General features: G+C 44.5%; 4 protein-coding genes across 6 annotated transcripts in view; 1 reads left to right on the plus strand and 3 right to left on the minus strand.

The window, feature by feature from the left end:
- AFF4 (ALF transcription elongation factor 4) overlaps positions 1-5,904 on the plus strand; it is a 50,575-nt gene extending 44,671 nt beyond the window's left edge. For 2 of the 3 annotated variants that reach the window (XM_050312242.1, XM_050312243.1), the window contains exon 22: positions 144-5,356. In XM_050312242.1, coding sequence (XP_050168199.1) covers positions 144-262 — 119 coding nt within the window. In that variant the 3' untranslated portion in view covers positions 263-5,356. Of the gene's footprint in view, positions 1-143; positions 5,357-5,522; positions 5,586-5,745 lie in introns of those variants that run through there. The other variant, XR_007628586.1, reaches the window with a different exon arrangement.
- Positions 5,905-5,986: 82 nt separating this feature from the next.
- Positions 5,987-8,075, minus strand: LEAP2 (liver enriched antimicrobial peptide 2). The gene is made up of 3 exons (XM_050312282.1): positions 7,939-8,075; positions 7,356-7,489; positions 5,987-6,254 (listed from the first exon to the last, which is right to left on the minus strand). The coding sequence occupies exons 1-3, from the start codon at positions 7,993-7,995 to the stop codon at positions 6,218-6,220; spliced, it is 228 nt and encodes a 75-aa protein (XP_050168239.1). The 5' UTR covers positions 7,996-8,075; the 3' UTR covers positions 5,987-6,217.
- A 4,337-nt stretch (positions 8,076-12,412) lies between these two features.
- LOC126638414 (cytochrome b-c1 complex subunit 8) lies at positions 12,413-13,311 on the minus strand. The gene is made up of 2 exons (XM_050312280.1): positions 13,158-13,311; positions 12,413-12,626 (listed from the first exon to the last, which is right to left on the minus strand). The coding sequence occupies exons 1-2, from the start codon at positions 13,309-13,311 to the stop codon at positions 12,532-12,534; spliced, it is 249 nt and encodes an 82-aa protein (XP_050168237.1). The 3' UTR covers positions 12,413-12,531.
- A 3,182-nt stretch (positions 13,312-16,493) lies between these two features.
- On the minus strand, positions 16,494-18,967 carry GDF9 (growth differentiation factor 9). The gene is made up of 2 exons (XM_050312268.1): positions 18,538-18,967; positions 16,494-17,446 (listed from the first exon to the last, which is right to left on the minus strand). The coding sequence occupies exons 1-2, from the start codon at positions 18,965-18,967 to the stop codon at positions 16,494-16,496; spliced, it is 1,383 nt and encodes a 460-aa protein (XP_050168225.1).
- Between the last annotated feature and the right edge of the window lie 3,683 nt (positions 18,968-22,650).

The raw sequence follows: 22,650 nt of genomic DNA on the forward strand, positions 1-22,650 counted from the left end.
TTACTTTTCCACCACTCAGCCATCTCTCATCGCTCCTATTTCTCTTAATCCAGAAGCTTCACGCTGAAAATGCGGGGTGGTTGGGTGTCACATTTCCCATACTCCAAAATACGCTTATTTAACTCGTGTTTCTGTTGTTTTAGAGTTCTTTGCTGAACTGGATAAAGTTATGGGCCCTCTGGTTTTTAACACGAGCATCATGACCGAGCTGGTGCGTTACACCCGGCAGGGCCTGCACTGGCTGCGCCTCGATGCCAAGTGAGGCTGGAACTGAAGGAACCCAAAATCAAACCCATTTTTCTCGCTGCCTCTGATTTCTCTCCACAACACTGTGTCATGTCAATAAGGAAGACTGCCATAACACATTGCTTAGTTGACACTAAGAGCAAGGAATGCTTTCCCATGTCTCCCATCCTCATTTGTGTTTTGTGTTTAACCCCAAATCAGCTGGTTCATGGACTTCTTCAGTATTCCCGGTTTAAGTTATTTAAATATTTTAAAATCTGCTACATAAAAGTTGTAGTTTTGCTGATCTGTCATGGATAGATCATTGGAATTCCAGTCACAACACACGAATAGTCAGTTTAAATCCTATTTATTTTAATTTTTGTAATTTTAATTTTGAAAAGCCCCATTTGGGGCTGGTTTTAGCTATTTCTTGTTCCCTAAATTTTCCCTTTTGAGTACTTAGAAATTAAACCTAGACACTTTATTTAAGTACTTTGTGAGCTTTGTTACTCTGTAATGTCTTGTGGTGATAGAGCCTGTAAAAGGAACTAGGGTTGATAGGTTCTAACATGTAGGGACACCATACTTCTCATGCCTAATGCCTATGAGTCGACTAATAAATGACAACTACAGATTTATTATTGCAGAATTTGTACTAAATAGAAAAGTTCCAGATATTCTTCTACGTATTGAGATACTTCATTTAAATGAATTATAAAGAAATTTATATGGAGAAATATTTAGCTGGATCTGACTTGGATTGTTTTCAAGGCAGTTTCAAGCCATCGATTAACACTATAACAATCACAAAACATTACAGTAATTTGCATTTAATGTAACATCCAAGTAATGGTGTAGGAATGACCTTCAGTCCGATGGGTGCGATGCAAACAGGAAAGGCTTTGGAAAAGGACAATCTTGTGCTTTTTTTGCATCTCTTCATTTAAAGTACCTTTTGTTTCTGTGCTTGTCACTTTTTGACACTTACAGAATGGGTGAACTTTGTGGTTAAAAACCCAATAGTAGTTAAATTCCTACCAGAACTGTCATTTGCATCTTTTCCATTGACTGAGAAACCAGGAATCTTTAGTAGAACTCGAGGTCCATTTTGTCTTCTTGGGGTCTGCTGGGTGATGGACACTACAGGCTGGCAGTGCTGCAGCCACCGTGGGGTGGGAGCTCACCTGCTCCTGCAGGGAAACGACCGTTCTGGTGCAGAATGGATCTAAAACTTGTTTTTACCCCATGGTAACGAAGGTCCTGTTAACATTTGACGGAGCGTAACATTCACTCAGTGCAACACACATGGTTCTGGAGTTGCAGTTGGCTGCTCTCAGAGTGCAAACCAAAGTACCTTTCACGTGAGGTGCTTGTCTGAGTAAAAGGTTTCAAATGCTACTGCTTTCAGTATTGCTTAGTGCCCCCAACATGTCTGGTGTGCCTTATGCCTTACTTTTAGATGAAGATTTTATGAACTGTTTACAAGATGTTTTACAGCAGGACCAGGTATACTGTATGCAGTGGTCTTCTGCAGTACTTGGGTAAAATTCCATTTCCTTTTTCCAAGTCCCAGTGTCTTGTCACACAAACTGACTCATCGCGGTGGTCTCCTTTCCAAGAGTCCAACTCTGAACCCTTTGGAGTGAGATTGTGGAATGCTGCTTTGTTTTCTCTCCCACTGAACCCTTTATTCTGTACCAGATATGAACGTGCATGTTCAGGAAAATTATTGCACTAAATTTTTTGTGTAGGTGTAGTTAAGTGCCAAAATCACGGCAACCTCGAGAGAAGGAATAGAATTCTACGCTCCTTAGTACTGCAGTATGTCCTATGGGCTTTAAGAGTTTAGAAGTTTTGCAAATTAGTAACCTACTACAAGGTAGCTGCATATTCGTAGAGCTTCCTTTGCGTCCCAGCGTGTTTTGTACTTCCAGAAAAGCTTTGCTACGTCCGGATTGATACATTGAGTAACAGACCTGTGGTTTTCCCTGGTCGCTGAATCGACTCTTCAGGTCTGTTGGAGCATCCTTTTTATGGAATCACTGTGCAAGGTCACGTTTCTGTTAGTCTTTGCTGTTGGAGACAGAACTCTGTACCCTCAAACTCCCTGTCGTGGGCATGGGACACTGTCAGCTGTGTTTCCTTTCCTACTCTGAAGTGCCTCGCACACCTCTGACGCTGTAGAAATACCTTTGTAGAAGTTGCATTCATGGTTGGTTTTGTGTGTAGTGCTGCACTAGCCAGCATGGCTGTTCTTGGCTTGCTCCTTTGTGCACAGTCACCATTGCTCTCAGCAGGAATGGTCTCATCTCTGGGAATTTTTTTTCCTTAACTAGAGTCCCACAAATACCTTTTGGTGTCACGCTAAATTGGTCTCCTAAAAATGCATCGCTTATCCCCAGATCATTGGATCTTAGAAATTGTCTTCAAATCACCAGGAGGCTTTTTGCATCATGTCAAAATGTGGACCTGAGCTGGTTGGAAGTGTCCCAGCTGAACAGGGTGCTCCATGGTGGAATATCCTCTGGAGTGCTGTCCCAGGTGTCCTGTTGGTGCAGGAGATCTGCAGTGGGCTTGGTAATGGATCAGAAATGCCTTGTGCATCTGGGGCTGTTGCAAACAGATCAGTTTAACCTTCACAGTTCCAAAAGCATATGTTAATTTGGGATTTACTGTTGTTTCCAAGAGGAAAGTTATGAACTTAGTCAGATCTCACAGCCAAAAAAATAAGCAAGTATGTCCTAGGTTTCCATCCCTCTGCCCACGTGAGGGGAGGGTCTGTCCCTGTCCTTCCGCACCTCCAGCACCACAATGGGAGTGCAGGACACTGCAGCACCAGCACCCATCTCATGGTGACTAAGGAGGGACTCCCCAGCTCCTGGCTTCCCAAATGATTCCCTGGACAGCTGTCTGTTAATACATATCAACACCGTAATCTTAATTCCCTCGCTGATCGTGGTCCCAGTTGGTGAATCTTAGGAATGGCTCAATCAGACTAGGCTTGCTCAGCTGTTTGACTTTGCTCTCAGACTTGCAGGTTCCAGGTGATAAGGTGCAACCATTTATAATTCCAAACAAATCTTCAGGACACCAGAGTAAACCAGCCCAAGAGTTTTGTTTTGATTTGAATCTCGTAGCCATAAAGCAGAGCGGGCGGATGGCTCTCCTTGGCTTTCGATGGCAGTATGCAATTTGTATTGTATGTGTCTTTTAATATATATGTATATATATATGACTCAGTCTGTCCAAAGTATATGTTATACTTGTTTTTAGATTATGGTGCAACTGACTATATTGATATATTATTTATTGAGTGCTGAGTCACCATCTTATTGGTGATAAATATTGCATATTATCCAGGAGTGCAATGTATATTCCTTTAGATTGCTGAGGCTTGATTGCTGTGGTAACAAAAAATGCCCTGAAATGTATTTATGAATGGCCCCTACACACAGAGAGTCAGAATTTATGGGAATGATGTAGCACTTGCCTGGGGCAAGTAAAATAAAGCCGTAGGCAGAGAATTATGGAGTTTGCCCAAATGGCAAACTGCTGGAAAGAGAGAGAAACTACCTTTGTTGTATTTAATGTAATTTTCTGAACAGATCTTCGCTGTCACTGCAGTGTTTGTATTGAGGCAGATCCACAAGGGCCTGAGCAAGTCAAGTTTGAATTACCCATTGGGGAGTAAACAACTTCCAAATTCTTACCTTTCCGACAAATCCTTCAGTCAGGGTTTAAATTTCTCTATCTGATGTGTCAGTGTTATGGAAAACCCCGTGTTTCCAAGCAACAAAGTTAGTGCCAGACATCTTAAAGTACAGAGAGGAGCCAGAGCTTTTGCTCACCAACTCACACAGCCAGAGCTATTCCAGGAGAGGGTTTCCCAGCTAGGAAGGTTGTCAGTGGGGAATCGTGGTGTGTCCAGCTCCGATAGTGTTTGAGGACTCGGTCTGTGGTGCCATTTGGGAGGGAAAGGCAGGGAAGGAAGGGGCACCTGTGCCATCAGGAATTGCTCTCAGGGGAGTTTGGCAGAGCTGGGTTCCCCTTGGACCCTCAGGAGTCACCAGCTCAGCTGAGTGTCCCTCAGTCACTGCCTGAGCAATTCCAGGTGCTGTGCTGCAGCATGGAGTGAGCTGGGCTGTCTGTGTGTCCATGCTTCACCTGTTTTATCTCACCTGGAAACTTTATGGAAATGTGCCCATTCCTGGTGTAACTCCAGCCAATGTAGGAAAATGGGAATGCAGTGTTCCCTGTCTTCAGTTTTATATGCAACCCTCCCGTGGTGGAGCCGGGGGCACAGTGCTGCTGCAGCAGCTCCTTGGGGCTGCCTTGGCATTCCACATCCCAAACTCAACTCTAAGGACCAGGAATGACTCTTCAAGCACAGTTCCTGACATTTGTATCTGGTCCCCCTTTTAAATTGTTTTAAAAAAATTTTGTATATGGAGGATAAAGTGCTTATATATTTATTAAAAATCCTTTATCTTATTTGAAATTATTATTTGGTGAAGAAGGGGTTTTTCTTTTGGGGGAGGGCTGGGGGGGGGAGGTAACTTTTAACCTGTCACTTATAAATGAAGCCCTGATTAATCCTACAGAAAGGTACTGTTAGTAACTAATGGGATGTCTCTGTTTTATGCTTTGTACATGACAAGTCCATGTGTTACATTTTGTTTTCTATCAAAAGATTTGGGCATCTGTCTTCAACCAAAACCTGAAAAAAATAAACAAACTGTGATTTTATTTGTTGCAATACATTTGAAATTTCAAAGGGTACTTTGGGGCTCAAAATTAGGATTTCTAAGTCAGTATGTGCATTTCACGTAATAAAGCTGTTAATGGTGAGCAAAGTATTATATACTAACTAGATTTTTTCCACATCTGTATAGTATATTCTATGTATTTTGTGGTATTGAGATTATAGAAAGTTTAGTGTCTGAAACATGCGTTTAATGTGTATTTTTAAACAAATTTATGGCAATTAAAATATTTGGAGAAAAGGGTATCACATTTCAATTTGTAAAGATCTTTTTAACTACTGTGTCATTAAAATGCTTTGTACAATGCAAAACTGTAACTGGAGAAACTAAGTTTAATAAATATCAAATAGATTTTCTGTATTAAACTTCCAATCCCCTGTGCTTGTATCTGTTTTATGGGTGTTCTCCCTGGAAGTGCCTTTTTAGGCAGACTTCTCTCTTTTTCTGATCCTAGTGCTCTGTGTAACAAACAGAGAGCAGCATCCAGTGTGTTCTTATTTAATCCAAAGTGCTTTTTGCTTTGTGTTTCAGCCCTCTGAATTAACATCCAGCAGCTCAAACCAGCATTTTGATCAATTTATTTTAAAATAGGAGGTAAGGTCAGTGGCAAAAGTCAGTCTCTAGGACATGTATTTAAGTAAATTTGATTAGAAGTAATTAAGAGTAAATAGTTTTCCTTCCAGTTATCACTGGATATATTTGGGATATTGAAATTGCTATCAGTATTATCAGTTTGGCTCCCTCTTTCTAACAGGCCTTTATCTGAGCACTGATAAGAGTTCATCTGTCAGACTGAGGAGATGGAGCCTCATCTACTTTATGCTCCTGCCAGGTGGAAGGATAAAGGTCCAGCTGGATTTGAGCACCAGCTCTGCACTCACCGTCCACTCTGCTCACAGGATACAAGGAAAACCAAGGTGGTTTGCTAAATATATATTTTAATTCACACCTTCAAATAAATAATACGAACCGTTACAAAAAACCAAACGAGCAGGAGAGGCAGAGTCCTTTTATTGAGCTTGGCCAGAGGCATCCTGAGGCACAGCCACGGCAGGAGATGGTCTTGAGCTCTTGGAAGTCCTTTTATCAGCACATGTGACAGAAGTATTAAATATGGTTTATATTTAATTGCTCGAGTCACTGTCCAGCTCCTGAGCAGTCAATAAATATGTCCCAAGTGTGGAGCTTCGTCAGCAGTAACAGTGAGGGGTGTTGTCATCGTGAGCTCACGCCGAGGCCGTGGTGAGGAGGCAGCGGTTCTTCCTGGAAAAAAACCATCATGAGGCACTGAGAGCTGGGGCTGAGCTGGGCTCAGACAGGCAGCCCAGGTACATCCTTGGCAGTGCTCCCTGTGCCCAGGTGTTCAGCAGTGCTGGAGTCTGGCTCAGGTAGCTCTGCGTGCTGAATTCACCTCTAACTCCACTCAGTGTCTGGATTAATTCTGTTCTTAGCTTTACATCATAACTCCAAAATGTGTGTTGCCCAGGGCTATAGGATCAGGTGCAGTGTAGAAATGGTACAGAACTGCAGTCCTGTCCACAGGGTCTTGTTCTGTCTGCACCTTCCTGCAGCTGCTGGTCCAGCTCAGTTCTGGGAATCAGCAGAACCCAATGATTCATCTCAAACACAGCATAGCAGCCCAACCACGCTGTTCTATTTACTTTTTATCCTATTTATTTATAATAGAATATGAAATAATCTTATTTATAATCATATTTCTTAATAATAGGACATATTTTTCCATTTTTCCTATTTACATATAGTAGAAGGTGGCTATGTTCTATGTTGTCTGTGATTTCTGGTATATATATATGGCAGGTACCACACAAAATCACCTTTCAGTCACTAAGTAGGAACTTTAACTAATCAATTTATATATTCAACTGTATGTAGTTGGACAATTTGTTCACATCTAATGTTCATGAGAGCTAAATGGTGTTTGATGTTGTAGTTGTCTTTTAAGCTATGAGCTTAGTAAGCACCTTAAAGTGGTTAATTTAGGGTAAGATACTAATTAATACATGCTTTTTTACTTTTAATTAATACATGCTTTAAAGTGAGCAGCATTGGCTTTAGGAAGGATTAATTTTAAGGTCTGCGATTACCTAAAAGGTGCCTGGAGTCCTCTGTTCCTTTTTGCAAAGCCAGGTTATTTGGGGTTGCAGTGAAAGCACTAAGACTGGCAGTCAAGGGACTTGGACTCTGCTCTTGTTTGCACTGCTTACAAAAGAGTCTGAGTCCGTTGCCTCATCCCTGTTCCTGGTATCTTTTTTTGTGAACTCTGGATCCCGTTTGGGTGAGACTAAGTGTGAACTTCCTTTACATCACACAACATTAAGGGTTGCCTTGCCCAGGCCGAGTTACCTGCAGAGCATGGTGATGCACTCGCTGTTGTCCCTGCAGGAGGCTCCGATGGGTCTCAGGGACACTCCTCTCCAGAAGGGCGTCATCCTTCGCTGCCGCGGCGCCCGGGACTGGGGCAGGGACGCGCTGTGTGCCTGAAACAGAGCCGGGAGTGGCTGTCAGCACACGAGGCACCTGCAGGTGGTTGCTCTGATGCTGAAGTAAACGTCTTAAGATGAAGGGAAGCACTTGAAGTATTTCCAGTCTTCAGATCATGGCACACTCTGTTAAAGCATTGCTTGTAGCCCAACCCCAAAGAACTAAGTACCAAAATTAACAGTGTTTTTTAATCTTGGGAGGGAAGGCAGAATCGCTTGCTGAGTTACGGCTCAGAGTAGCCCAGTATTCACTAGGCAGTTACTCTCCATTTTTATGACATTGAATCCTCTAAAAAAGCACTACTGTCACTTCTAACTCCAGCCAATTCTCCATCCAAATCATAGCAGCTTTCATTAATGTCCTATCCATTTGAATTAGCTCTTTAAATAGTTTATTTCTAATTGTTTATTTCAGTAGCTATATTTCAGTAGTTGTCTCTCTTTACCTGGCTGAGCAGCAGTGAGCAGAGCAAAAGGACTACCATCATTTTCCACCAGTCCATCTTCCCAGCGTGAGCTGTCACTTCGACCAGCCGTGGGCGGAGGAGGCAGGAAGAACTTCAGTGAGAACTTCCCAGGCTTTCAGCTAGATTTTTATAGACTTCATTCTCTTATCATTGCATCAGCTGCCAGTTATTACAGGAACAAAGTTCGGTTTGGAGCAAGAGGGAATTGCTAAGTCTACATCTGTTGAAGTGATCTGGTTCAAGGCCTGTCTCTCGAGGTAATGATTTACTCCCCTTCCACTTGTACTTTGTCTGGTCACCTTACCCATTGTGCCAACTGTTCCTTTTTTTAAAGCCCACCTAACATATTACCAGAACTCCATGGTCTATTTGCAAGCAAAAGGGGTGTTGGCCCAAATTATTATGGTCAAGATCAAAAGCCATAACCTTATTTAACTTCTGTGCCACTCACAGTGTGTGCTGCTCTGAGTTTGCCAGCCAGGGGCAAGTGTTGTCTTGCAAAACTTATTTGAAGCAGAGGATTGTGCTTTTGATTCTGCTTCTCACTCTTGGTACAGGAAAGAACCATAAGGAAATTGCTTAACTTTCCTTTCCAGGCACATGGTGCTCAAAGAGCAGGTGTAACACTTCTCAGATGGGCCTGGGAGTGTAAAATGTGCAGTAACTCATAGAGCTCTTCTCCCAGGAATCCTGAGGTGTGTTAAATCATCTCCAAATAGATACTGGAAGAGGCTGCTCAAGGGCTGTCTGGAGCTGAGGTGCTCCATGTGGCAGGACTGTGGTTCCTTAGATGAGCTGTCTCTGTCTCCATGTCTGTCACTTACTATTGGGCTTCCAAACAATGCCAGCAGCTCCCATGGATGTGGATGGGCTGTTTGTCATTAAGAGGAATCTCACTTTTTTCCAATGTGGACTGAGGTTGCAGCAGCAGAGAAAAGAGTGTTTGAGCAGAGCTGTTAACTTCTCATCTCCTCTGTCATCCTCTGCTTACACAATTCTCCCACTTGTCCCAATGTTTGTGTCTCCTCATCTGTGAGATCCTGTGTATCTTGTTGGATGGGGCTTGGAGCACCCTGGTCTAGTGGAAGTGTCCCTGCTCATGGCAGGGGGTGGAACTCGAAAAGCTTTAAGGTCCCTTCCAACCCAAGCCAGTCTGTGGCTCTGTCAGGCTCCCACATCTATCCCATGTGCCCCAAATCTGTCAGGTCAAGACATTTGAGATTGCAGGGTGATGTAAAAAGAATTCCAATTTAATTGTGTCAGTGTGCGGGATTTTTGGAACACGTTATGTTTTAAATTACTTCAAGTAGGAAGATATTAAGATATAAAGATATTAAGATATAAAATAGTGAACTATCTTTTAGCTAAATTGTAAATCTGGATGTCACAGGCTCTATTTCTGTGATTGCTTAATATGAAGGCACAAGTGCCAGCGTGGAGGGCAAGTGACTTAGATTAAGATAATGCCATGTTGTCAGATGATTACCCCTTAGCCCAAATTTCCCTGGGATTAAATAAAAAAACCTTCCCAGTTTTTTATTAATAAATACATAAATAATAAACCTCCCCTTTTTATTTAAAACCAGCATGCTGTCTACAACCAATATTGGATTATTTCTTCCTTTCCTAGGGTGGTTCTTACACTCCTTCCTCTGCCCTGTTTGTCTTGCTTCTCTGGGAGGAGGAAGCAAAATTTTTCATTATTCCTCCTTCCTGGATTTTATGACGCGAAGGAAATGGGACAGTAAATCATAGCATGTCAGGTAGCTGAATTTAAAAGTTCCTTTTACATTTGGCTGGGAATTTCTCAATTATTTTTCCCATTAAATCCTTCCTTTACATGCATCTGAGTTCTAATTTCTGCTATTTCCATTAGGCACTAGTGTACAACAGAGAAGGGAGAACAAGGCAGCAGCTGTAGCCCTGAGTTCATCCATGGAAGCACAGGAATGACTCTGTAAGTCATCATCTCTCAGCTTTTTTGGCTGGGTAAGGCTGGTACTTTGTGATGATACATCAAAATTGTTGTGTATCTTTCTGGGTCACTAATAGCATCCACATGTGCCTGTCAGGCAGCAAACTGTGCAAGAAACTGGGGAAAAAAGGACAAAACTGAGCCAGCTGTTTCCATACCCACAAGTCCTGGAGGCTGGTAAGAACCCACAGCAGAGATGTGAGAAAGGGGTATGTTGCTCTGTTGCCCCTTCTAAGAGTTACCAAGGAGAGAACAAAATAAGCCAACAACTGAAAAATTTTTGAGCGCCGTGTTGAGGTTCTGAAATGCCCAGGGACTGAAGTGCCAGTGCCGCGGGTGCAGGGGGAACCATCCCCGCAGGGAACAGGGCCTGCATCCGAGGGGAGGTTGGCTTGGAGGGCTCAGAGGACGGCTGAGCAGGGTAGCAACAGGTGGAAGAGCAGCAGGTGCAGAGGCCTGGCCTGGAGCTGGGGGCTGACCCCGCAGCTCAGGGCTGACCCTGGCACGGGCTGAGCTGCCCCGGGGCCAGTGCGTGGCCGCCGTGCCGGTGCCCCCGTTTACATTTGTTTGACACCTGGTGCAGACACAGTTCAGCTGTCTGTGAGCAGGGGCAGGGACCTCGTGAGAGCCCCAGGGACTGCTGGCCTTCAGCAGAGCTGTGAGAACACAGTGAAAACCAAGTGTTTACTGAGCACAGCTTCACAGGGGCTGTCACTGAGGCCACCCAGCAGCTGCTCCTGTGCTCTCGGAGGCTCAGTGGGCAGGACAGAAAGTTCTGAATCAAGTATCTCCTTCCAGTGCTTTAAGGGGGCTTGTAAAAATGAGGGAGAGGGATATTTTACACAGGTAGACAGTGACAGGACAAGGGCAATGGCTTCACACTGGCAGAGGGCAGGGTTAGGTTGGATGTTAGGAAGAAATTCTTCTCTGTGAGGGTGGTGAGGCCCTGGCACAGGTTGCCCAGAGAAGCTGTGGCTGCCCCATCCTGGGAAGTGTTCAAGACAAGGCTGGATGGGGCTTGGAGAACCTGGAGCAGTGGAAGGTGTTCCTGCCCATGGCAGGGTATTGGAATGAGATGAGCTTTAAGGTCCTTTTCAACCCAGGCTATTCTATGATTCTATAAATCTGCCTCTAGACATCTCTGCCAGCTCCCACAGCAAGCTCCCTGCTTGCTTAAGCAGCCTAGAAAATAGCAATGAACCAAACTGCAGGTAAAGTTAAGCACAGAATATTTTTGCCAACACTTGCAGCGCTGCCTGACTGGTTTTACTGCAGTTTACGCCAACCTCAGGCTGTGCTTGGAGGATACACAGGAGACTGAGCTTAGTCTCGTGTGCTTCTTAAGTATATGTTACAAGCCCCAAAATACTCAAGCACTGACCTCTTAAAATGCCATCCCCCCAACTTCCTGCAGTGAGAGCCTGAGCATCTTTGTCTCCCAGGTCAGAGCACGTGGAGAAATTCATACAAACGTCATTGCTGCCCTGCAGATAAGATAAACTCCCAGTACAGCTCCAGGAATAGCACAGCAACGTGTTGCTCTGTGTAGGGCGGGAGCTTGAGGCAGTCAGCGGAACACTGGAAGGAAAAAATTTGGATAAAGGAACCAGCCAAGTGTTCTGGACTTCAAACAGTGGGGCTTGTTTCTATCCTCAGAGCCACAGGGTGAACTTGTCACCTATTTAAGTGACTTCACTACTTGCGGCTGGTTTTTAATCATCTGCAGGCGTTTATCAGTTGTGTTTCTCCCTGCAGTGTCAAGAAGGTTCTAACGCACCCCATTAACAATAATCAGATATCAGAGTGTAGTTAATCACACAATTAACATTAATATAACTAGGTAAGTAGAATCACAGGATCAGAGAACAGCCCAGGTTGGAACGGACCTTGAAAGATCAGCTAGTCCAGCATTTTGTTGGAAGGGAGCCCGCACGAGGTTACTTGGCACCCCATCCAGTTACCTCCTGAAATCTTCCCTGGGGCCTCCCCCTTATCCTGGGCAAGGTGTTCCAGGGACTGATTGTTCTCACTGGAAAAAATTCCTTTGTTACACGGAGATGAAACCTCTCCTGGTGCAGCTTGTTCCTGTTCCCCCTCGTCTTCTGGCTGGGGCTCCAGCGAAGAGAGAGGTCAGGGTCCATCCCCAATCCCGAGCCACTGTCCAGCTCATCCAGCTTTAATCAATGCTAAATCAGGGAATGTTTGTTTTTCACAGATCTCAAGGCTGGAGGAAAAACAGCAGCCAGTGATGGGAAAATAAACAGAACAAGGAACTGTCATTTCAAAACAGCCCTCACTGCACTTTATATTGAAGAATATTACAAAGAAACGGGAATCACGAAGGCTGGAAGCGCTCTACAATAAAAACATCCGAGCACATGGAACTTAAGCCTGATTATCTGCCTGTACAGAGAGAACCAGACAAGGGATTTGATGCTCCTCACCTTAAACAGCTTAAGACACAGATTTCACACAAAGTCACGGGGCAAAGTTACAATTTATTAGACAAGACTTATCTCCCTGTTAATCCCCTCTGGCCATGGGAACAAGCACAGCAGGTCCGTAACAGTGCGGGAATGAGCTCCAGGGCCATGTGGTCACTGGTCGTGCTCGTAGTCAGCCGGGTTCTTCCTCTTCAACCGCTCAAACTCCTGCATCCCCCAGGAATAAATGAGGTATCCGACTGCAAGGGCTGGGAGGGAGAGAGGACAGGCACAATCAGGGGACATGGGAATGAGGGGACACTGCTATAACGGGACAGTCACAATACAGGCACACTGGAATAAGGAGATGCTTGCAGTAAATGAAAGGACACTATAATGAGAGGACAGTGAAATAAGGGGACACTAAAATGAGGGGTCACTGCAATGACAGGGCACTGCAATACTGGGGAGACTGCAACAGGGGGACATTCACAACAAGGGGACATTCGATGCAATGAGGGGACACTTCTATAACGGGACAGTGTTATAACAGGGCACTGGAATAAGGGGATATTCACCATACAGGGACACTGAAGTGAGGGGACACTGGAATAAGGGGATATTCACAATGTGGGGGCACGGCAGTGAGAGGACACTGCACTGCGCACTGCACCGACCTCCTGCGACAAAACACAGCGTCCCACAAACCCACCGTCTTCCCCGCCAGCCCCACATCCCCCTTCCCCAAATTTACGCTGCCAAGAGGGCACAAAGAGGGGGGAATCCCCCGCTGTACTCACGGGGCACCACCTTCAACACCTGGGAGCTGAAGCGGCGCATCACGTTGGGGACGCCGTGCGAGAAGACGTTGGGGATGGCGCGCTGCTCGAAGGGCGAGAGGCTGTAGGTGATGACATGCCGCACCCGGGCCAGGTTCCCGAAGTGCTTGCCCATGGCCGCAGTGTCCCCTCGGTCACCGCGCAATGGCCGCCGCCCGACCCGGAACGGCCTCGGCGCCGCTTCACCTTCCGGGGCGGGCGGGCGGCCATGGCCCCCCTCAGCGCTGCGCTGCCCCCTGGCGCCACTGCCTAACCGCGAGCTACGCGCTCTATTTGTTATACATGATACTTGTAATAAAGTGTGTTCGTGATAAGTGGTGTTTGCAATGAATTCAGCGTGTAATAAGCGATGTTTGTAGTAAATTCCGTGTGTAATCAATGGATCCTGCCCTGAGGGAGGGGGTCAAACGCGGCACCGGCGCTGTGAGGGGAGTGGGGGGGGGCGGCAGCGCCTCAGGGCGTAAAAATTCGCCGAAGTACCAAAAATAAGTAAATGTCGGAGAAAAAACCACTTTTGTGTGGGGACTGTGGAGAGTTAATGCTACAGCGAGAGGGTTTGAGGCGTAACATCTTAGAATCATGGAATAGTTTGGGGTGGAAAAGGCTTTTAAAGGTTAAGTAGTCAACGCCCCACACACCCTCCCTGCAATGAACATCATAAACACTGTTGGAATTGTTAATAGAATATATGAGACATCTTCCACATCACTGAAATTACTACTAGACTATATTAGACATCTTCAATACTATTGGAACTGCTAATCGAATATATTAGAATTGTTAGACTGTATTAAACTTATTTCATATTATTATTAGAATTATTAATAGATCGGATATCAACCTTACTGAAATTATTACTAGAATATATTAGAATTATAAGAACGTATTCGATAGCTTCCACATTAATGGACTAATTATTAGAATATATTAAGCATCCTCCACATAACTGAATTTATTATTTGCCTATATTAGAATTATTATAGTATATTAGATATATTTAACATTTGAATTATTAATAGAGTATATTAGACATAAAAATTATAGATATTAGAATTATTAAAATATATTAGACATATTCAATACTATTGAAATTATTATTAGAATATAATCCATATATTCAACATTATTAGAGTGACTGTTATAATATATTAGGATTATTACAATATATTAGTCATCCTCCACGTTATTGGAAGAATTATTAGAATATATTAAACATCTTCCACATCCCTGAATTTATTATTAGAATTATTAGACTCCATTAGAAATATTTAAAATTATTTGAACTATTATTAGAATATTTTAGAATTGTTAGAATATATATCACAGAATATGTTAGACATCTTCAACATTATTGGAAGATATTAGATTTATTAGAATATATTATACATGCTTATTATTAGAATACATTAAACATCTTTCACATTAATGGAATTATCAGAATCTATTAGGATTATTGGAATATATTAGACAGTGGGATTATCAGCATGTGTATCCCTGAAAATCAGAAGTGCTGCATTTACCTAAATCCTCTCTAGAGAGCAGGTCTTGGCCTTGACCCTGTTGCTGAGGTCCTGCTTTTCTGTAGATGCCTGTCACTACCTCAAACCTGGGGCTTCTCCATCTGAAATAGCCTTTTCCCTTTGCATCAGGAAATAATTTATTCACCACCTTGGCAGGCTGGCAAAGCTGAATTCCCAGAGTTTGAGCGGATCAGAGAGGGGCGACACAACCTGAGTTCACCCAACCACCCACAGTGCTGTTTGGGGCCAGAATGTTTTCTGTGTGACATCGAGAGATTTGCTTCGAGCTTTTGGTATTTAACCCAGCTTTGATATCAGCAGTTGCAGGCTGAAACCTGCAGCAGGAACCTCACTTCTCCAGTAGATTTATGCCTTTTGCACCTCCCCAGAGCACTCCAGCACTCTGACATCAACCAGATCACAGCGACCAAGTGAACCATCACAGCAATATAACACCACACACCAACCTCTCAGGGACATCCCTTCCCTGCCAGACTGAATTCCCAGACCTCTGGAATTGCACAGCTCAGGATCTAAGGCTAGGTGGTTTAGCAAAGAAAATTACAATGTTTATGTATCAGTGTTTTAGCAAGTCAAATTTAAAGGCAGTTCAAATTTTACAGGACAGTTCTGCTGCAGAGCCTTTAAAAAAAAAACCCAACAACCTTACAACCCAAAAACACCCAACAAACAAACAAAAGCTGGGAGTGTCTGTGTGTGAACCCCAACTAAACCTCTCCTAGCTTGGGTCCCCTGCATGAAACCAGCTTTTTTGATGCAATTCTTAAAACTGGAAGAGCCTAGAAGGAGAAAATACAACAATCACAGCAAAAATTTGGTGTGAAAGCATCTCAAATTGAGGCACTGTTACCTACAGTTTCATTGCAAGAGGAAATAAGACTGTGGCTCCATGTTTCAGAACACTAAACCAATTGAACAGCATTTACAGAAACTCATTTAAGGCTTTTAGAAGCCTGGGAGTGTTTTTTTAAGCTTTTTGGACATTTCTTCATAGTTGAGCAGCCAGTGGTGGTGTGCTTCCTCATGGACAATCCTGTGCCCTCACCCCATGGACAAGCTGTTTCTTATTCTTGAACCAGATGAAGCCTTCCTGGTTTTAGCAGCTCACCTGTCAGCTGGTGCCAGTTCTTACTGATATAGTTCAGTGATTTAAGTGTTCACAAGTCACCCCACAGCTGTCCTTAACTTCTTGCCCTCCTTTTTGTTTAGAAAGCCTAAAGAGTGCAACAAAAGAAAAGCAAGAAACAACTTGGTAACTCTACAGAGCTGTGAGGAAAATTTATGTCTTCTTGCTTGGAAGAGCTGGAATGTGGTAGGGAAAAAGAATATAAAACTTAGGAAGCAATTTTAACATTAAAGACTTTCTTCTCTTCCTAGACATTTACTGGAGATGACACACACAAGATTTCTGTAGAGAGGCAGACTAGAAGGTACTGGATTTTAGGGGATGTGTGAAAGGCATTTATTTCTTCTTTTAAATCTACAAGAAAGCAGTTTAAAATAGGCATTTAATAGTTGAAACCTTTTCCACATTTTAAACGCGCGATTATTCCAATAAAAAGATACTATTTACATTTAATTGCACATTCTAGAAAGGCTGAGTGACTACAAAAATAAGTGCTGTGATGTAAACACCTTCTACCAACTCCATGCTAAATCCCAATCAGGTTACACCAACGCTCTTCAGTGGATTATAGTTACAGATACTTTGAGAATGCATAAATACCCAAAAGTGGAGTGAAAGCAGAGCACACCACTACCGACAGGTGCACTTGGTGGCGATCATGTCCTCGTACTCCTTGTAGACGATGGAGCCGTCAGGCTCGATGGTGAGGACGCTGAGCGGGCTGTACTCGGCCGGGACACAGGAGGGCTTGGGGACAGAGGGGTCCAGCTTCTCGTAGATGAGGTTCTGCACCATGGTGTGCACGGGAGAGCCGTACCTGTGCCCCACGGCCCGGGGACAGTCCCCCTGGCAGTACTGGGGGCTGTACCTGTGCGGGGCGATGATCCATTTGTCCCATTTTAGCTGGCTAAAGCTGAGGCGGAAGTTGTGAAGCTCACATTCGTTTTGAGGGAACACAAACTGTCTGAAATATTCACTCAAGTTATAAGGTGAAGTTGCTGGTGCTGCTTTCAGATTCTCATTCCTTCGCTGTCGAGAGGCCCTTTTGCCCTGGGAATTCCCTTTTCCTTTGTCACCTGTAGTATCCACAAGTGGGCTGTTCCTTTGCCTGGCCCGCACTGGACTCTTCGTCCCATGCCTAAGTGAGTTCCACCCGTGATAAGCTTGTTCACTGGTGTCATTCAGATACAGAAGAAGGGAAGGGGGAACCAGTGTCACATTAACAGGGTTTTCCAGTTTTGTGCTCCTTTGTGGGTCACCCATCAGGCAAGTGAAGTTCACAGCCATATGGATATTCCTCCTGTTCGTAGCAATTAGAGGCTGGAGGAAAGAAGTCACGTCAATCTCCACCCACTTGCGTTTTCTAACTTCAAAGTGCAGGCTAAAAGCTAGAGAGTGGGAAATGCTGGGACAAACTTGGCTGGCAGAATCATGTTCCTTAATGGATAAATGGCATATGAAGGTAATGGAAGAGGAAGTGGGAACAGATGTGTCAAAGGAATAAAGCAAGACAGACTTGAGTAAGTGCTCCAGAGCAGTAACACGATCCAGGTTGAAGAGTAAATCCACCGAGTGAACATCTCCTGGGAAGGGAAACAGAATGCTGTGGAGTTAGAGTATCTTAATTTTCCACTAGGCATAAATACTATACCAGTGGATAAGTAGAAATGATTCAGCAGCAGAAGAAACCAATTTAGATGCCTTCCCTTACGTTTATGACATGGAATATCTACTTGGGGCCATAAAAGGGACATAAAAGTCAAGAAATTACAACAAGCCCAAGAAAACCCATGGTTTTAAGAGCTATTAGGATTCATTTCATTGAAAGAAACAGTACAGGAGGAATTCAGCAGTTGTCTATTTTTTTTAGTGCAGGTATGGGGAAACCGGAGCAAGGCACTCCAGATGATACAAACCATGAACTCCATCTTGAAGTGCTGTTTCCTGTGCTGAAGTACAATGACTATGATGTTTGTGGCTATCTGTCTTTTTAGTGAAAAATCCAAGTCAGGAGAACTCAGATCACCTATCAGCAGTCACTTAAGTAGAATTAATGGCCAAGGACTTCTGGGTGCTGTTCTTGTGACCAGCCCTCATCTAAGAAAACCATGAAAGCATAAGTTACCAAAATGCCTAGCCATCCTAGTTTCAGTCCTGAGCCTGATTTACAAGTAATTCTAATCTTCCCTTCAGGTTATTCACAGATTTTGGTTGTGATTCTTCCCTAGCAAATGTACAAGGCATGGAGAGGAATCTGGGTTCTGGCAGTTTGATACAAGTCTCATTCCAGTGCTGTGGGTTTTTTAAAAAAAAAAGCAAAACCAAGACAGGCAGTAAAAGGAAGTGTGCTGCCCATTATGCCTAAGCATTTTTTCCACTCTTCTTAAACCTGACTGTGGCTTTCTCTGATTCATGATAAGATGAGTCAGCCTGACACACCAGTATCGTCTTGCACATACCATTTGTGTGGTAATTCCCAAACTGTGAAGTCTATACCTAATGCCATTCAAGGAAAAGTAGGTTATGAAAAACTCCTACAGTTTAGGAGAACAGCCCTAAGGATTAAAATAGCAACAGCTCTAAAGAAGTAAGCTATTTTTGTATCGTGCTGCAAGCACTGAACACACAGAAAAACCCCATTTAACCTTTACAATCCAGGTCACTGCACACCTACCTTTCACCAGGTCCCTGTGGCGGTGCCTGCATTCCAAACATGGAGTGAAAAGTCGGACAGTGTTATAGAGGTGGCCTTTGTGGGCCTTGGGGATCCCCTCCTTGGTGGCTGACATCTTATAGAGCCTCTTCATGTAGCGGAGGGCCCTGGAGTCCGGCTGCAGCCTGGGGACCTCACTGTCCCAGCTCCGGGGGCCCTGGTCAGACAGCACCTTGAGGAGGGGAGGCAGGGGGGCATAACCCTGCCTGGCACCTTGGGGCAGCTGCAACACTGGGTTGAGCTCACTGGCAGCACCCTCAGGAGCTTCCAAAAAAGCAGGGGCCTTGTCCGAGCCCCCACGGCCCCTGGAGTGGGGGGAGCACTGGATGCCAGCAGAGAGCCAGGGCAGGCAGCAGTAGAAACAAACACAAATTCTCCAAGTACTCTCCATGCTCTTTAGGGCTGCAGCCAAAAATAGACTTCCCCTAAAATATCCAAGGAAAAACAAGAGTGCCTGAGCCTGATCTCTTATATATGTTGCAGCTGTGGAATGGGAGGGAGGTTTCTTTCTGATTAGAAAGCAAAGAGAAAGATCTGCAGCTGGCTCCTAAAACCACAAGCTCATTTGCAATTGGGCATGAGCCTTGGCCCCTGAAAGCTTATTATAAACGAGACCCTAATTCTGAGTTAACCTTTTTCACATGGGAAATTACAGGATGGGAGTGAGTGCCAGCCCACAGAGGGAGCCAGGAAGGCCTTAGTGTTGCCTGGTCTAATTAATCCTGGTTTATTTGCAGGGATATATGAAGCTAAATATTACTGCTCTTGACCTTTGACCTCTCTTCATGAGCTGGTGGAATAACTTTCACCTGCTCTGAGCTGAGGGACCCATTCCTCAGCTGCTCACTCAATAGGAAGTTGTGGTGAAGCCTTGTATGTGTTTTTGTTTACAAAGAAGGTTGGAGCCAGTGATCTGGTGCTTTGAGAACATCTTATAAGTAGCCTAATGTAGGTATAATTTGAAGTCATACAATATGGTCAAATACATTTTAGATGCTGTAGATGTCTAGAAAGATTCAGTGAAAAAAATGTAGATGAGTAGGTAGAACTTAATTGGGATTTTTGTTTGTTTTGTTGGGGTTTTTCCCCCTCCTCTTCAGAAACATGCAGGTAGGATTGCAAGATTTCTCCCTTCCCTTTTTTTCAGAAGGGAGGAATAAAATATTTGGAGCAAGCTAATTTAAAAACTAGGAAACTAGAATCCTATATTAGATGGTCTTTGTCTTGCCTTGGTGTGCTGGTGTGAAAAAGTGAGTTTGCTGAGCTTGTTATTATCTCTTTCAGCTTTCCTGGTGCATTTTCCTACGTGGGAAGCTTTTGTTTACAAGCTGGAGAGCAAAGAAAGCCCTGAAGAATAAGACCTGAGAAAGATGGAGAGAGCCTGCTGCTGTTACCTCAAGCAGCAAACAGGGCAGGTAACCTGCTGTACCCCAGATGTGTTATTTTTCCAGACATTTGTCATTGGCACTTTCCTGGCTTGGGCAAGTGCTGCCCATGTCCCCACGGACTGTGATTGCTGCTGCTGATGCTACAGACTCCAGAGCAGAAGGCCTGGAGTTTTTTGCATTTTTGGGGAATACAAGGCATTTTCAGAAGTCTTTTCTTATTTAACTCTGTTACTCGACACCTGGACAAGTGCCAGTTATGGCGAGTCAAAAAGGTTGCTGAATTTCATTTTGAATTAGAAGGTGCTTGGAGCAGAAGAAAAAACCCCAAACTTTACACATCTTCTGCTCTGTGCTGGCAGTGGCTCACTGGTGCTTGGGTTGGTTCCCACTTCTGTCTTCCTAAAATAAGCTCTATTTATTTTTATCTTAATGGGTTAGGGCTGCAGATCCTAAGCAGAGCTAACGGTCTCAAGGGCATCCTTTAAGTTTAAACAGAGATTTGACTCATTTTTATGGGGGCTTTTGGAGAGGGACAATCACTCTCTGCAGACTGATTACAGACTTCCAAACTCCTTTTAGGCAGGGCAATAAAAACTACTCAAATCACCATCCCGCACTAGGACTGGAGGCCTGTTGGGTAGAAAAAACACTTCTTCCCTCCAATTAGTATCTCCCAAAAAGCACCCAAAGCGCCAACACTCATCTTTGATGAGGAGCACATTTCCATTGCTATTGCCCAATGCCATGGGAAGGCTGGATTTTCGGCTGCCTGCAGCCTCTGGGTGAACTGCAGCTGTTTTGGCATTTGCTGAATTATTTTATTTGGTTACAAAGTCGCTGCTGCAAGGTCAGTACCTAACAATGAAATGAGTTAGTGCTCAGAAAGTAAAGGAGGGGAAATCCTCCCTCACTGGGACACAGACCTGCTGTCCTGGGGCAGTCACCCACCTTTTAGGCAGCCCATGGGCACAGTGGGAGCTTCAGACAAAGTTTGCTAGGGAAGACCCTGATGAGCCACGATGTGCAGAAAGGACCCCCTGGCTTCCTAATCTCCCCTCAGAGGGGAACCTGAGTGCAGGATCCAATCTTAGCCCTGGATTTGGTCTATGGTTTGTGCCTAAAGGGTTATACAGGTGTAATTGAACCTCTATACCACTTTGTCCCATGGGATTAAAGATGGCAAACTAGATATACTTATAAAAAAAAGGGATTTATTAATATAATGTTTAGACTAAAAGATCTTAATCAGAATTGTTCATAGTATAGGTAGCTGTAACTATTGTGTAGTATAGTGCACTATTTTTGAAGTGAAATTGAAGCAATTATATTAAAGCTAGCACATTATTAAGTAGAGGTTGATGTTACTCACCCAGACCAATGACCATGGGCAAATCTATTTGGCTCAGCCTTGAGGAGCAACCTTGAGGGGTGTCCCCACTCCAGGGAGGAGTCTCCACACACACTCCAAGAAGGGGTGTGTTGGAAGATCCTCTCTTAAAAAGTGGGACTGGGTTTTTATAGTATAAAGTGCTGGACTGTCAGTCAGAAGTATCCAGGCCAGTTGTGCCAGCTGTGCAGCTCTGGATGAGTTGTCAGTACTTTCACATTTTTGTTCCTTTATCAGGTACTTTACCATCTGCCACATCTTCACCTCGCTGTCAGGATGTTTGACTTTGGGATTGATGAGTAAGGCTGGTTTCTGCATTGTTCAACCCCTTCTCCATTCCCCACTGAGAGCTGTGCAAGGAGGGCTGTCAGCCTGAGCCAGCTCCCTGCATTGCAGCAACGAGCCTTCCCTGGGATCCCTGAGAGACCCACGGCAGGGAGGCTTCTGCTACAGAGCAGCACAGATTGGACATGATCTCTCCTAGTGCTTCCCTGCAATGTCTCTCTGAAGCAAAATGCACTGAGAAATGAGTCTCAGGGCTGCTCTGATTCCTTGTGCACGGGCAGTTTATTTGTTTAACACAGTGTGCTGCCAAGCATGTTCTCCAGCAGAGCTGTCTGGGACCCCAGAGCAGCTCGGCTTGGCCGTGCAGCACAGACATATTTTCCATCTGCCTGGCAGGAGCTTCCCAGCACTGCCTCTCCCCACGCTGATGAACTAGGTCAGGCTCTTGCTGCCTTCAGCGTGCTGCAGATCTGGGCTCAGAATCGCCCATAACTGTGAATTCCCTGGTCACACTTGGAGTTTCCTGGCAGGACTGCTGTGTGTTCAAGAATCACATCATCCCTGGCCTGTTTCACACCCATCCCAAAGCCCTGGTGCCCCAGCACAGCTGCCATGGAGCAGGGACAGGACAACCAGAAGATAATGGTATTTTTCTTTCCAATGCCATTGATGTCTGAGTTAAACAGTGTGGCTTCCCAGGCCAATCCGACTGGCACCATGGCAAACCCTACAGGAAGTTTTCATCTGGTTTCATAAGAAATCTGAGGAAAGATCTTTGCACCTGCAGTGCCTGGAGCCTTTTGGTCCACACTCAAGCAGGAGAGGCCCTCCACAAGAACTGGGTTCCTCCAAACCTTATTGAAACAGGCAAAAAGTGTTAATTCATATTTGACCTATCACCAGAGCTGCCCCAGGGAAGAGCAGCAACTGGAGCGGTGTCTGGGTCTGTCCCTACCTATGGCAGCTTTTCTGAAAACAGCTCTTTTCCCAGTGAAATTTCCAGTGATGACTGTG

Source organism: Myiozetetes cayanensis, unplaced genomic scaffold (genome assembly GCF_022539395.1).
Source record: "Myiozetetes cayanensis isolate MyiCay16 unplaced genomic scaffold, myiCay2020 scf17, whole genome shotgun sequence".
In the NCBI taxonomy this organism is placed as follows: domain Eukaryota; kingdom Metazoa; phylum Chordata; class Aves; order Passeriformes; family Tyrannidae; genus Myiozetetes; species Myiozetetes cayanensis.

Coding starts and splice junctions, on each gene's coding strand:
- LEAP2 (XM_050312282.1), bottom strand. CDS start 7,995: ATGGACTGGTGGAAAATGATGGTAGTCCTTTTGCTCTGCTCACTGCTG. Junction 7,490..7,938: donor GCTCACTGCTGCTCAGCCAG/GTAAAGAGAGAC, acceptor GCTCTGTTTCAG/GCACACAGCGCGTCCCTGCC. Junction 6,255..7,355: donor TGCATCACCATGCTCTGCAG/GTAACTCGGCCT, acceptor GTTTTTTTCCAG/GAAGAACCGCTGCCTCCTCA.
- GDF9 (XM_050312268.1), bottom strand. CDS start 18,967: ATGGAGAGTACTTGGAGAATTTGTGTTTGTTTCTACTGCTGCCTGCCC. Junction 17,447..18,537: donor CCACAGGGACCTGGTGAAAG/GTAGGTGTGCAG, acceptor TTCCCTTCCCAG/GAGATGTTCACTCGGTGGAT.
- LOC126638414 (XM_050312280.1), bottom strand. CDS start 13,311: ATGGGCAAGCACTTCGGGAACCTGGCCCGGGTGCGGCATGTCATCACC. Junction 12,627..13,157: donor GGTGTTGAAGGTGGTGCCCC/GTGAGTACAGCG, acceptor TCTCCCTCCCAG/CCCTTGCAGTCGGATACCTC.